This window comes from Pan troglodytes, chromosome 6 (assembly GCF_028858775.2).
Source record: "Pan troglodytes isolate AG18354 chromosome 6, NHGRI_mPanTro3-v2.0_pri, whole genome shotgun sequence".
NCBI lineage: Eukaryota > Metazoa > Chordata > Mammalia > Primates > Hominidae > Pan > Pan troglodytes.
Window position 1 is genome coordinate 55,602,733 of NC_072404.2, and position 14,985 is coordinate 55,617,717.

At 44.2% G+C, this 14,985-nt stretch overlaps 1 protein-coding gene across 4 annotated transcripts in view; it reads left to right on the forward strand.

Annotated features, from left to right (window-relative positions):
* The first annotated feature begins 426 nt into the window (after window positions 1–426).
* The window catches only part of VWC2 (von Willebrand factor C domain containing 2), a 148,421-nt gene continuing 133,862 nt past the window's right edge, over window positions 427–14,985 (forward strand). For 2 of the 4 annotated variants that reach the window (XR_001719267.4, XM_009442801.5), the window contains exon 1: window positions 427–1,225. Coding sequence is in view for 3 of the 4 variants with exons in the window: in XM_009442801.5 (XP_009441076.1) it covers window positions 530–1,225 (696 nt within the window). In the remaining variant the exon portion in view is untranslated. The remainder of the gene's footprint in view (window positions 1,226–14,985) is intronic. The other 2 variants (XM_054687528.2, XM_009442788.5) reach the window with 2 other exon arrangements.

Sequence of the window (14,985 nt, forward strand, 5' to 3'; positions counted from 1 at the left end):
GTCCGTCTCTAACTCCACTGCTGAATTCTCCATTTAATAACCTTCGGGAAATGTGGCCAGGACCTAGGGAGGGACACCCTGGGTGCCTGAATTACGTGGTTCAAGGCAGAGCTTTGCAGGGGGGCGCGGGCCTGGCTCGCTGCGTTCCCTGGGCTCCGCAAGCCGCCCTTGGCCATCTCCAACACTAATCACGACTACATCAGAAACATGCCGGCCGGTGTCGTTCTTGGATTTCGCTTCCAATGTATCGCTCCACAATTTGTGATGTCTAAGAACCCCGGCCGTGCACCGACGCTGGGCATGCTGCCCCCGCCCCCGTCGCCCAGCTCGTTCATCTAGAGCTATGCCGGAGCCCGGGTGGGGGCCGCGGCGGGCCGGGGCGCGCGCGGGCCGCGGGGCTCAGTTGTACTGCTGTTCTCTCCGCAGGGACGGCGGCTCCCGGCTGGCGGCGGCGCGCCCCCGGGCTGTGAATGCGACTCGCCCCTCGGCCGCGCTCCCCGCCCGCCCGCCCGCCGGGACGTGGTAGGGGATGCCCAGCTCCACTGCGATGGCAGTTGGCGCGCTCTCCAGTTCCCTCCTGGTCACCTGCTGCCTGATGGTGGCTCTGTGCAGTCCGAGCATCCCGCTGGAGAAGCTGGCCCAGGCACCAGAGCAGCCGGGCCAGGAGAAGCGTGAGCACGCCTCTCGGGACGGCCCGGGGCGGGTGAACGAGCTCGGGCGCCCGGCGAGGGACGAGGGCGGCAGCGGCCGGGACTGGAAGAGCAAGAGCGGCCGTGGGCTCGCCGGCCGTGAGCCGTGGAGCAAGCTGAAGCAGGCCTGGGTCTCCCAGGGCGGGGGCGCCAAGGCCGGGGATCTGCAGGTCCGGCCCCGCGGGGACACCCCGCAGGGGGAAGCCCTGGCCGCAGCCGCCCAGGACGCGATTGGCCCGGAACTCGCGCCCACGCCCGAGCCACCCGAGGAGTACGTGTACCCGGACTACCGTGGCAAGGGCTGCGTGGACGAGAGCGGCTTCGTGTACGCGATCGGGGAGAAGTTCGCGCCGGGCCCCTCGGCCTGCCCGTGCCTGTGCACCGAGGAGGGGCCGCTGTGCGCGCAGCCCGAGTGCCCGAGGCTGCACCCGCGCTGCATCCACGTCGACACGAGCCAGTGCTGCCCGCAGTGCAAGGAGAGGAAGAACTACTGCGAGTTCCGGGGCAAGACCTATCAGACTTTGGAGGAGTTCGTGGTAAGATGCGAACGCCCGCCGGGCGACTTTGCACCTTCCAGGAAGGGGTGGAACAGCTTTGATTCTGTGGTCCCCAACTTTGAAGAAGAGGTGCTCTCTGGTTCTGAGAGGTGGAGAGCACTGTGCTCACGTCCCTTTGACATGACCTCTCTTTTTCAGGGCAGAGGTAATCCTTCCCAGAGCACTGTGGCCAATCCATAGGGATTCCTTCGGTGTTCACTTTAAAAGGGCTTCATGAGGATGAAGCCTATGGCACTGAAGGGAAGGGTCCCAACAGGTATCGGAGGGACTTTCAACATTAATGTACTGCTACTAATTTGGGAATGTTGTCGGTGAAATGCTTAACCTGCTTTCAAACACAGGGTAATTTACGGTACCATTTGGGATATATTCTTCAACTAATAGCTAATTAAGGGAGACTATTCATATAAAAAGCCATTTCCCTAGATTATGTGTTTAGGGTATCATGCAAATGTTCTAAAAATTAAAAGAAAAAGAAAATATTTGCTCACTGGGTGCCAAATCATAGTGGATGGTGAAACCAACAAGTGCAGTTAATGGTTAAAAATTGTTTTGTTTCAGATGAGTAGTAGTAATGTTAATAATACCGGCCATCTCTCTAATGCCTACTGTGCGTCAGGATCCCGCTGTTTTTCATGTACGTTAGTTAAATCTCATACCATGCTAGGAGGTGGATTATTATCCATTGTCTCCATGTTATGGAGAAGAGGAAACAGACACAGAATATTTAAATAATGTGTTGAAGGCAGAACAGCTATTAAGAAACAGATTCATATGTCAAACTAAGCAGTTCTACTCCATAGCTTAGGTTTTTAACCCTTATACTCTACTTGAACCAAAAGCCCAGCTCCACTGGGGCTTTAGTTTGGGTGAAGGTGCTGCACAGCATGCATGCACAGGCTCCAGGTAAAATCTCTGCCAGTGGGCTAGGGGCCTGAGAGAGACCTGCACGGGTGTTCAGTTATTCCAAACACCTCAAGGTAGGCTCAACCTATGGCCTGCCTGGACTTAGCCCATTGACTTACCAGGCCATAGCTGTCCTTTTCCCACCTGCAGAGGGCGTTATGGAACGTGCAGCTACTAAAGCAAAGGTTTAGGGAGGAATTCTGCTGGAATACCCCTCCTGGAATTAGCCTGTGAGATCTGCTAATTCCCAGGATGTGAAGCCCATGTAATTACTGACTTGTGGCAATGAATTATCAAGTGTTATATAAGTACAAAGCCAGGAAGGACAGATCTATATATAGTGTACAAAGTATGGAAAGAGTGCTGGAATTTAGAGTCAGGAAACATGGTTATTCATTCTGGCTTTACCACTAACCAGCTGCAGGACTGGAACAAAAGACATATGCCCTGTGGGTTTCTTTTCTCTTATCTGTAAGATAAGGGGCCAGCTTTCCCTAGGCTCAGGTAGCAAAATATAACTCCAGGCATACATTGCTTAAGTACTCACATTTGACTTCAGCCCTTTGGAGAAAGACAACTGGGATGAGCAACTCATATGAACCACGCCCAGGCCATGCAAAATTAACTAAATCAGAAACCCTGCCCTCAAAATGCTTCCTGCCTACGGGAGAGTCTGGTAGATATCTCTCCAGGTGTTTTGGGTGCAGAACAAAAGTTCACAGGCAAATGTGTCCAGGTAAAGGAACCTGTGGGTTCTAGAAGAGCCCAGAGGAGGGGCCTTCCATTTTGGCCTGGAGCAGGGTCATAGAACACTAGAACAATTCTCTTAAGTTTTGAATTGGTAACATCATCGGCTCTTCTAAAGTCAAAGATAAGTCGTTGGTTTTTAATTAATTCCTTTTGTTGTTTGCACTGTTTATAGTTTCATAGTAATTTGCTGGAATTGTCCTTAGAAGTAAACTGAGGAATTAGTAGCACTTTGATCTAGTAAGCCCAAATACTTCAGTGTCCACTTACCTACCTGAGATCACAGGTAAAGGAAATAATTCAAACTTCTGGCTTAACAATTCATGCTAAATGCTAGCAGCCATGAAGCTGCTTTTGTCTATGGAGGAGAGGGATCTCTCATTTAATTTCCTCTTTGCTACCTGTTTGGTAGTCCATAGGTAGAATGTGTTTTCAAACTCTGAGGATGGGAGATGATATTGACAAAAGGGAAATTGGAAAGATTACAATCTTAGGAAGAATTAAAATACCAGTAAAGCTATTTTTGGAATATTAAGTGCATCTTCCATCTTCAAATGACATTTCATTCTAAACTTTCATCATTTATTACTAGATGCTGGGATGCACACATGCTTGAACGTTGCAAAGTTGTTACATATTTTTAATTATATGCTTGCTCTTACAATATGTCAACTACATAAAGATTTTATAGTGTTAGAGCATGTTTGCTCATTTTTGTTAGTATCAGGAACATTTCTAGGCATTCTGCTAATTTATTGTGGCCTTGTGCACGCCATTTATTGTCTCCATTTTTGTTTCCTTCAATGTACAAAAGAGAAAGCAATGCTTTTTTTGAAGAATGTTGAAAATATGAATGTAGAATGGTATAGGGTTAGTTGTGAGTCCACGGACTTTGTGGGTTGCAGTAATGGAGATTTGTCGTGATGCTGAGTACCAGGGCACAGAAATTGTTAACATGCCTGCTCTGGGTATTCTGGGTTTCAGAGAGAGATTGTAGTCTGTAATGTGCATAGCACAAAGTACATGGAAAATGAAAAAGGAAAGCATTCTGTCTGAAGAGCTTTGCACTTCTCTGAAGAAAATGTGATTCAAATGGAGATTGTGGTACAGTCGGGTCATGCCTGGAACTGTTTACTTTAGCAAGGAAGGAAGTGAAAGTGAGATTATTTGGGCCTCAGTCCCTGCAAGATGCATAGATCCTTTAACAGTCTGTTCTCTGCTTCCAGAGAGGGAGAGAGAGAGAGAGAGAGACAGAGACAGAGAGAGAGGGGAAATTACTAGTTATTGATGGAGGCTTGACCCTCTTTGAGCAGTAGATTAACTCCAGAGCCTGCCTGTGCTTGTGATGTGCAGGGTATTTGGCTCCGGCAGGAGTGCGGTTTCTCCCTGTCTTCATAGGCTTCTCTTTCTTTGGGCATGTTTTGTTGCTGCTTTCTCTACTCAGTTTTCTGCATATTCTAAACTTGTTTTTTCCCTTCTTTCTGTACTCTTTTACCCCATTAAAACTTCCTCTCCTTACAGCCTGTTTGATCTCAGTTAGATACTTGTGAAAGATCTCATTGACTCCACAAAATACCATTAAGCTGCTAATAATAATGAGGGTAATGTGTTCATTCCTCCAGGGATGGTTGTAATTTAATTTGTACATCCAAATAAAAACATAGTTAATAGTAGAATTTTCTCCACTGCCTCTCAAATGATACCAAGTGTCTTTTTTTCTTTAACTTATACCAGCAGGCATCCAACTTTGAATAAGGAAACTTGTCTATTGGCTTATTTTTTTTTTCAGTAAAGGAATGATATTTTTAACTGTTTTCTGCTTCCTACAGTATATTAGTCTGCTAGGGCTGCCAGAGCAAAGTAACACAGACTGGGTAATTTAAACAGAAATTTGTTGTCTTGGAATAAATCTGGAAATCCAAGATTTCCAGACTTCCATATTTCCAAGTAATCTGGAAGTCCAAGATCAAGGTGTCAGCAGGGCTGGTTTCTTCTGAGGCCTCTCTCCTTGGCTTGCGGATGTCCATCTTCTCCCTGGGTTTTCTCATGGTGTTCCCTCTGCATCTGTCTGTGTCCACATCTCCTCTTCTTATAAGGACACACTCATATTGGATTGGGGCCTGACCTCATTTTAACTTAATTACCTCATTAAAGACCTGTCTCCAGACAGTCATATTCTTAGCTACTGGTGTGAGGACTTCAAAATTTGAATTGTAGAAGCACACAGGTTAGCCCAAAACATAGTGTCAATGACCAAAATTGACTTCCTAAAACAGACCTAACGAGGTAGTAACAGTGGGGTGTGTGAGGATGCATCAGCACACATGATGGGAAAACAGTGCTTATGACGAAGGCACGGAGTGAGTGGTGATGAAGTGTATGCCAATGAACATTAACTGAGGGGCTCAACTTGACCATTCTGATTCTGTGTCTATTGCATTCTGAGAGCTACTTTAGGAGTTCCTGTATTACTTATGTGAATGGATCCTTGTGTCACAGAAAACGAAAAGGTGACTAAGGGTAGGGAGAGGGGCTGTATTGAGCAGTTGTAAATTTTGCCTCAATGGCCACATGATTTGTTCAGAAGCAAATCACATTTGAAATGTGTTAATTGAAAAAAAATCATTCTATTTTGCTCAACAAAACAAGTTGTTTTCATCATGGGAATCTTGGTCTCCTGGAGGACTGTGATGGTGGAAAGGGGAGTTTGCAAGCTTATTTCATGTTTTATAAAACCTAATGGAATTTTTATGACTCTGAAATAGGGCCATACAGGATAACTAAATCTTCACATTTCTTTGCTTTTGGTAGGATTGATATCAGCAAAGTGTGTCAACACTGGTTATCATAGCCGATCAGGAGCTCTGATTGGCAATTGTATAAGTCTTTGAAGAAAAAGGGAAGATGAATTATTAATAAGTGAACTTACTAGACTGTCTTTCAAAGCATAAGAACTGTTGAGAGAGAGATAACAGGAAGGGGTACTTGGAGGTGAAATGATTTGGGACCACTGAGTTAAACCAAATTCTCTCTGACTGCCTCCGTATCTGACTTGCCATTAACCCCACTGCAAAATCTTATTTCTAGGTTTTTATCAATTAAAAAAATTTGAACATGAAATTTGGAATCAAAACCTTCATCTAAATAGATCTCTATATCAATTATGAGAAAGTGCCAGCAAAGAGAAAGCTACGGTTATTCACACTTTTCAGTCTAATGGTATTTATATTCTTTTGGCTGATGTTACTTAACTAAAAACAATGCTATTATTATCCACCTTCACTAAGTAAAATGAGTCAATCTGTGTTCTTTTCTGCAAGTCAGGCTAATGCATGTACTGTTGCTGTCTCTGAGTTTGTTTTGGTTCTGAGTAAGATTTTGTAAATTCTCTACTTCTCATTTTCTACCCTTGTGTCTAAAGCCATTTAAACAGTGACTTTTTTTTTTTAAAGAGGGAGTCATATGCCATATCTAGACTCTTTAGATGTGTTCCTAACTCAGGTGGGGGAAACACAGCTTTAAAAACTGCTTATTTGCATGCTCCATACAATATCTGATGTGAAGTATGATGGAATTAACACCATAACCTTTTACAATGGGCAGAAGGGAATCAATATTTATCTAGTGCCAATATTTTTTATATATTGGCTTTTCTGGAGTAATTTACACAACAGACTGAGTTGGTGGTAATTTCTTTATTTTTAAAGGAGAGAAAACTAAGGTCCGAAAAAGTTAAATAGCTTGATCAAGGTCATAGAGCTAGTAAATGGTGAAGACAGGATTTGAATCCTAGCGTGTTGGACTCTGAAGATGCATAGTGTCTTCGTGACCATATGATGATGAAGTGGCATTTTGCGTGTGGTTGAGAACATTTCAGGTACCCGGAAAAAGGAAAAGTTATACAAGCCCAGAGTACCTTGCTCATATGTATGTCCAATAAATGCTTGATCCACTTGGCTAAGCATTTATTTACATGGATTTGTCATATTTGACTTGGCCATCTGATGAACAAAATCATGTCTGTGTCCTTCAAAGGATGAAGTCTTGAGTCGTAATGGGACTAAAAGCACTTAGTCCCAGGATTTCCCTGAGAGCAAGGGGGAATGAATCCAGGGGGCAGTGAAAAGAAGACTAGATCCCAAGAGGCAGGTGGGACTCCAGGGATTATCAGACCCATGTGGGGCAACAGGTGGCCCAAGAGGAAGATCTGGTTCTAGGAGGTATTCTATTTGGCTCATGGCATATAAAACATTTGTTTACTAGTGCCTGTATTTGACAAGCGGGAGGCTCATATAAATTCCCAGATTGCCTAATTCTTACAAAAATGAAATGATTCCCAGATGGCAGCCATCTGTCAGAGCTGGGCAGGGCTGCCCTTTTGGGAGGGCATTTGTTTTCCAGCTGACCACACCCCCCTTGCAGATGTGTGATTCACCCATGCTCCTGTAAATAAATACACGACTTTGAAAAGCCTCTTGTTCATAGGCAGTGAAAATTCACCTTAGAAAATTAGTGCCCCCTCCAAAATCGTACAGGCAGTTGATATCATGAGGAGGTTTAGGAAAGCAGGTCCCATGCTCTCCAGTCCTTTCCTCTTCAGTTTTGGTGGAGAATCAGCTTCTGGGAATTTGAGGACAGGGTACTTATCATCTGAACGGTGGGGTGAATGGGGTTCTGTTTTATCCAGTGCTTCCCTGGACAACTTTCAGAGCCTTGTTTTCTAGTGGTTAAAAAAAAAAAAAAAGATAATGGGGCCTGGTGTGGTGACTCATCCCTGTAATCCCAGCACTTTGGGAGACTGAGGTGGGAAGATGATTTGAGTCCAGGAGTTCAAGCCCAGTCTAGACAACATAGTGAGGCCACATCTCTACAACAAATTGAAAAAAAAAAAAAAAGGCCAGGCATGTTGGTGTGCTCACCTGTAGACCCAGCTACTTGAGAGGCAGAGGCAGGAGAATGGCTTGAGCCCAAGAATTTGAGGTTGCAGTGAGTCATGATTGGGCCACTGCATTCCAGCCTGGACAACAGCATGAGACCCCATCTTAAAAAACAGAAAAGAAAAGAAAAAAAAGTGGATAGTATTCTGCATTCCTCTCCCATTATAAGAAGTAAATAAGATGTATGTGAAAGCAATTTGAACCTGTAAAGCTCTGAACAAAGTTGATGTGGATATTTGGACAAGTTTTGCAGAGTGTGCAGCTCATGGGGAGGTGGCCACGCCCTGGTCCAGATTTTGGTCTCTAGAAGGACTCTTGTAGAACCTCCAATCATTAGGGACTGGCTCCATGGAGCTGCTTTTCCATAAAACATTACCTCCTCAGATGATATCTCTAAATCTGATAAGTCCCAACAGAAACATTATTCTTACATTTATACGAAAATATTTAGGACACCATGTGTGTGAGGCCCTGGGCTGCATCCTGGAGATGTGACGGGAAGTAAATGGCCCCCTCCAGGAGACAGGCAGCAGTACTGTGGTGTGTGAGGCACTGTGAGAGCTTGGGTCAGGGGGTCAAGGGGGCACACAGTAGAAGCCACTCTATTATTATTAATAGACTCCACTGTTGTTGATGGCTTGTTTTTAAATGACAGAGGAATCCTGGGCCAGATGTTCTAGGGAAAAGAAAAGAGTTTGTATCAAATGTAACAACTGTGAGTTTGCATGAAGGATATGGCTTCCCACCCAGGCCTACCTACCCTGTGACCATCCTTCATGGTACTTTTCTGACCACGTAGCTGGAAATCCTTCTTACTGCCTGTCTGTTCCAAGGCTGAGATCCTGCCAGCTGGATCATACTTCTCATTCTATTTCTGTCGGGCACTGGGGTGCGGCCAGGACATAGACTGCCTTTCAAATCTGTGGAAAAGGATGATGTCAGGCCTCTGCCGAGGGCCCTGTGAGTTCTCTCAGAAGCCTTAGGCCTGTGGAAAAGCATAGAGCTTGAAAATTAAAACTCCATGGCCAGGCACAGTGGCTCATGCCTATAATCCCGGCAGTTTGGGAGGCCTAGCTGGGAGGATCACTTGAGCCCAGGAGTTTAAGACCAGCCTGTGCAACATAGTGAGACCCTGTCTCTAAAAATAATAATAATAATAAAATAAAATAAAGAAAAAAAGAAAAGAAATTAAAATGCCAGGTGGCTCTGCACATTTCCAAGTATCCAAGAATAGCAAAAGTGATGATGCTTTAAACATGAGACCTCTCCTTCCTTTCCTGGGAATATGGAGGATAGCCTGACAACTCACCTTCAACAAAATGCCTGAAATCCTGAATATCATATAAAACACATATTTTTAAAAGAAAAATGTTATTTGTATAAATTGATGGGGTACTGTGTAATTTTATTACATGGATACACTGCATAGTGGTGAAGGAAGAGCTTCTAGTGTAGTCATCACCAGAATAATGTACACTGCATCCAAATAATGTACACTGCATCCATTACATAATCTCTCATTATCTACTCCCTCCCCATCCCTGACACCTTTCTGAGTCTCCATTGTCTGTCATTTCGCATTCTATATCCATTTTTAAAAGCACAGCTGACGTGGCAAGAAAATAAGAGAAATTAATTTCTAGAGGTGGAGTTGGAATCCATAGAGCAAAGTCTGCCTTGAAGTTGTGGCTGTCTGGGAGCATCTCTTGATCTTGGGGCCTGGGCCCTTGGCACTCATGGCCAATCATTACCGGGTTGTGGCATGTGAAGAGTTCAGGTCCCCAAGTAGAGAGAATCAGATCAGGATCTATCTTATAAAGCCAGGGTACCGAAGAGCCTGTACTGCAATGGGACAATGTAGGCAAACATCTTTCAATGGGCCTTGGCTCTGTCCAGAGGAGAAAGAAATGTTTGTGTTTTCCCCGAGTCATTGCCATCTGTAGCAGGCTTACCCTCTTATGGATGTGGAGCCCAATTCATGCTTCCCTGTGTGGTCTGCAAAGTCCAAATGGAATATGTGTTTTTAAATGGATCAACAGGTATCTGATCTAAACAGACACACACGGGGTGAAGGCACCCTTCACCCAGGCTGCAAAAAATTCCCACAAGTAGTGTTCCAAGGAATGTGACCTCAAAATAAAAAGTACTCACAAGAGGAAGGGCAATGTGAGCAAGAATCAGCTGAGGCAAAAGCAGTTGAATCAGACCCAGATATTGGGATGTAAAATGAGTATATTTGATATATACTTATTTACATATATATATATAAAGAAAATGCTGGAATAAAGTGCATGGGTAAAGAACAGAAATATATCCCCAATACTAGTCAGCTTTGAATAAGAAGCAGATAACGCTTGTTTAAGTGAATGATACATTTAATGAATGATATCAATCCCATGGAATTAATATTCAATGGGATGGATTAACAGTTGTAGACTAGATGCAGTTTAAGATATAATTAGCAAACCAGCACACAGATCTGAAGAAGTTAACTAGTATGAAACATAGACATATAGATGGAACACAGGAAAGAGATGTTTCGATACATGGAGGATAGAGTGAAAAGATCTACCACACATCTGCTTAGAATTCTGAGATTGTAGAGAATGGGAGAAATTTAGATAGTTCCAAGAGACGGCAGTTCCAAGACTTTCTAGTTGAAAGTCTGCTTAGAATTCTGCTTAGAATTCTGAGATTGTAGAGTATGGGAGAAATTAAGATAGTTCCAAGAGATGGCAGTTCCAAGACTTTCTAGTTGAAAGACATCTATTTTCTCATTCAGGAAACCCAATGAATCTAAAGAAAGATAAATAAAAATATATTCACATCCAGCCATATTATAGAGACTGCAGAACAACAAAGGCAAAATAAAGATGTTCAGAGCAACCAGAGAAGACATTACCTCCAGAATAACAGTGAGTAGGCTTACAGCAGACATCTGATCAACAGAAAACACAGCACAGTAGGAGAATATTTTTAAATAAGAGAGAAACAAGTGTTAATCTGATTGATGTATCCAACAAAATTGTCCTTCAGGAATGAGCCTAAAGAAAGATACTTTATACAATAGAGAGCTGACCACCAAAAAATATTTACTAAAAGAACTTTAAAATAAGAGTCTAAAGGATGAAATTTAGGAAGAAGGAAAATGATCCCAGAAGCAAAGTCACAGAATCAAGAAGGAGTGGATAAAACTTAACTGTTTACTAAGCTGTACACCAGTGGAGCTCAGCTGGGGGCAACATTGCCTGCCTTCCCCCAGAAGACTTTTGCAAGGTATTTGTTACCTGGGTATATAGTGTGATGCTGAGGTTTGGGATAAGAATGATCACATCACTCAGGTACTGAACATAGTATGCAACAGTTAGTTTTTCAACCCTTGCCCACCTCCCTCGCCCCTCTCATAGTCTCCAGTGTCTATTGTTCCCATCTTTGTGTACATAAGTGCCCAATGTTTAGCTTCCACTTATAAATGAAAACATGTGGTATTTGGTTTTCTGTTCCTGCATTAATTCACTTAGGGTAGTGGTACCCAACTGCATCCATGTTGCTGCAAAGGACATCATTCCATTCTTTTTTATGACTATGTAGTATTCCACGGTGTATATGTACCACATTTTATTTATCCAATCCACCGTTGATGGGCACCTAGGTTGATTCCATGTCTTTGCTATTGTGAGTAGTGCTGCAATGAACATAGGAGTGCATGTGTCATTTTGGTAGAAGGATTTATTTTCCTTTGGGTATATACCCAGGAATAGGATTGCTGGGTAATAGGTAGCTCTGATTTAAGTTCTTTGAGAAATCTACAACTACTTTCTGCAGTGGCTGAACTAATTTACATTCCCTCCAACAGTGTATTAGTGCTCCCTTTTCTCTGCAGCCTCACAAGCATCTGTTATTTTGTGACCTTTTAATAATAGCCATTCTGACTGGTGTGAGATAGTATCTCATTGTGATTATGATTTGTGTTTATCTGATGATCAGTGATGTTGAGCATGTTAGCATATGCTTGTTGGCTACTTGTTTGTCTAATTTTGAGAAGTGTCTGTTCATGTCTCTTGCCCATTTTTTAATGGAGTTATTTGTTATTTGCTTGCTGATTTGTTTAAATTTCTTATAGATGGTGGACCTTTGTTGGATGCATAGTTTGCAAATATTTTCTCCCATTCTGTAGACTGTCTGTTTACTCTGTGGATAGATTCTTTCACTGTGCAGAAGCTCTTTAGTTTAAATATTCTTAGAAAGCAGATACTGGGAGCCAGCTCAGCCTTAGGCCAAATCATCAAGTAGGTGAACACTTCAAAGGCACCCCCAGCTGGTCAGAACTGCCCACCACCAAGTTCTCAGCCACTCACCAAGTTCTCACTACTCAGCCATGGGCAATTTTTCCTACCCTTCCTGTAATGAAGGTCAGAATGCTTGGAAATCAGATTCCTTTCCTACTGCTGTCTGTACCCTTAGGGCAATAGGCCAATCAGAAATAAATAGTACCTTCAACCATACCAAACAGATTGGCCCTTCTGTGTGTATCTTTGCTTTCCTCATATCTAGCTTTAAAAACAATTCTTATTTATATTTTACTTCCAAATTCTGTATGCTTTTAAAAAAGAGAACTCAATATTTTTGTTTTAGAAAGCTTGAAACAAATGAAGTATAATAAAATTAATTTCAAGTAAGTCACTATTCTTATTAATTCCTCTTGATATGCCAGGAGCTAAACCTCCCCACCTGGTGACACTGTGGCATTGTTGACAACTATGCTCTGGGGACATGGAGGGACACAAGCCCCACCCGTGGGGAGCCTGGGATGTGCAGGGAGCCAGCAGGTGGCCAGATGCTCACCTTTCTTTCTCACGTGGGGCAGAACTGCCCCGAGCGCCTCTACCTCCACTCGCTGTGCTTTTGCTGCGTCACACACACAAATGTCAGGAGTGGGTAGGTTGAAAAAGAATATGGCTTTTGACAAGGCTGCTGCTGTGGCCTGGGCAGGAGAAGCAAGAGAGAGACAGGCAGCTGAGGGGTACACTGTGCTCTAATGTCAGCCTCCCAGCTCAGGGTAACCTCCCACTGGTAGCAGAGTTCATGTCTGGGCTTCCAGTGCCCTCCAGGAAGTTAAGAAAATCAGCTTATCTTGCTTCTAGGTAACAGCAAGGGATGACAGATATAATTTAATGGTCAGATCTCAGGGACCATTGCGCCGTATGTCTGGGTGCAAAGAGTCCCTTTCTGTGTGAGTGAGCACTGCTGTGTCTTCTCCACCAGAGCTTAAAACTCCATGGAAAGGGACTTCATTAAACGGAGAAACCACAGTGGGTGTCCTGTTCTAATTTCAGCCTACTTTTGAATAGGCTTAGCTTCAAGAAGAGATTCAGGGTCAGTGATGGGAGCCCACAGTGCCTGTCCACTCCTGGCTCGGGCTGTGGTCCAGCACTTTCTGGGTAATTGGCAGCTGATGTGTTGAAGGAGCTTTAACAAGACAAGCAAACCCTGACTTCAGGCAGTGTCCAGACGGGCATCCATTTGGGTCACTCTACAGTTGGGGGTGCGAGCAGGGCTGCTGGAGCCCGGCCAGCTTTGGGCAAAGGCAGACTGATGGGTGCCTTTGGTCATCTTCACTTCCTGCTTGTAGTGGGCATTGTCATTGCCGTCTCAAATAAAAGAATGCCAAACGGGAGCAGTGTAGTTCTGTTTTCCCCTGGCCTCTGGGTGTGTGTGTGTGTGAGAGAGACAGTGTGAGTGTGGGTGTGTAAGACAGTGTGTATGAGTGTGTGTGAGTGTGGGTGTGAGACTGTGAGTGTAAGTGTGAGAGTGTGTGAGAGAGTTTGTGTGAGTGTGGGCGTGTGCGACACCCACACCTACATACCCACACTCTTATGAGTGGTGGGTGTGTGAGTGGGTGTGTGGGTGTGAGTGTGGATGTGTGGGTATGTCTGTGAGTGTGGGGGTGTGAGGGTGTGTGTGTGTAAAAGAGGATGTATGGGTGTGGGGGGGTGTGTGGATGTGTGTGTGGATGTGGATGTGGGGGTTTGAGTGTGTGAGGGTGTGTTTGAGTGTGGGTGAGTGTGTGACTGGGTGCGTGTGAGAGTGGATATGTGGGTATGAGTGTGTGAGCATGTGTGTGAGCATGTGTGTGGGGGTGTGAGAGGGTGTGTGGCGTGTGTGTGGGTGTGAGAGTGTGTGTGGCCTGCATGTGTGAGAATGTGAGTGTGGGTGCATGTGTGTGCATGAGTGTGTGAACGTGTGTGTGTGAGGTGTGGGTGCAAGCTTGAAAGTGTGTCAGTGTGTGTTAGCGTGTGGGTGCGTGAGTGTGGGTGTATGCGTGGGTGCGTGAGAGTGTGTGAGAGTGTAGGTTTGGGTGTGAGTGAGAGTGAGATTGTGAGTGAGAGTGTAGTGTGTGTGTGAATGGGTGTATGAGAATGTGTGGCTGTATGTGTTAGCATGTGTGTGGGTGCATGTGTGAGTGTGGGTGTGTGTGAGTGTGGGAGAGTGTGTGTGAAAGAGTAGGTGTGGGAGTGGGTGTGTGTATGAGTGTGAGTGTGGGCGTGTGTGTGTGAGAGTGTGTGAGCGAGTGTGGGTGTGTGTGCGTGAGTGTGGGTGTAGGTGTGTGTGTGTGTGGGTGCATGTGAGTGTATATGTGACTGTGTGTGTGTGAGTGTGAGTGTGTGTATGAAGTAGGCATAGTGGTTTCATTGTATTAACATTTCCCCCCATTGGCCACAGTCCCCACCACTCCTTATTACACACTTAGTTCGTGGCCTCATTTTCTTACTTGACTGGTCCCTGAAGAAATTTGAATTTGTCATCCCTGAGAGAACTAATCCCCATGTCACACTTGTCTTTTAAAAGTCTATTCTTAGGAAGACATTATTTTAGTCATTTATATATTAAGTAAAAATTAAGCTCTCTGTTTTTCTCCCAAGGATTACTTAGCTGTAACTCTTTAATTCTAAAACAAAAGGGTTTTGATCTTCCAATGTTTTTAAAGAAGAGAATATCTTTCAAAATTTGTCAGAGAACCTTCTTCTCTCCCCAAACAGGTGGTCAGATGCAGTTGACATTACTTTCTTTCTCTTATGGGCTTAATTTAGAAATCTATAAATGAGCCAATTATCTACGAAATAATTCTACAAAGATTTCAGCGTCACC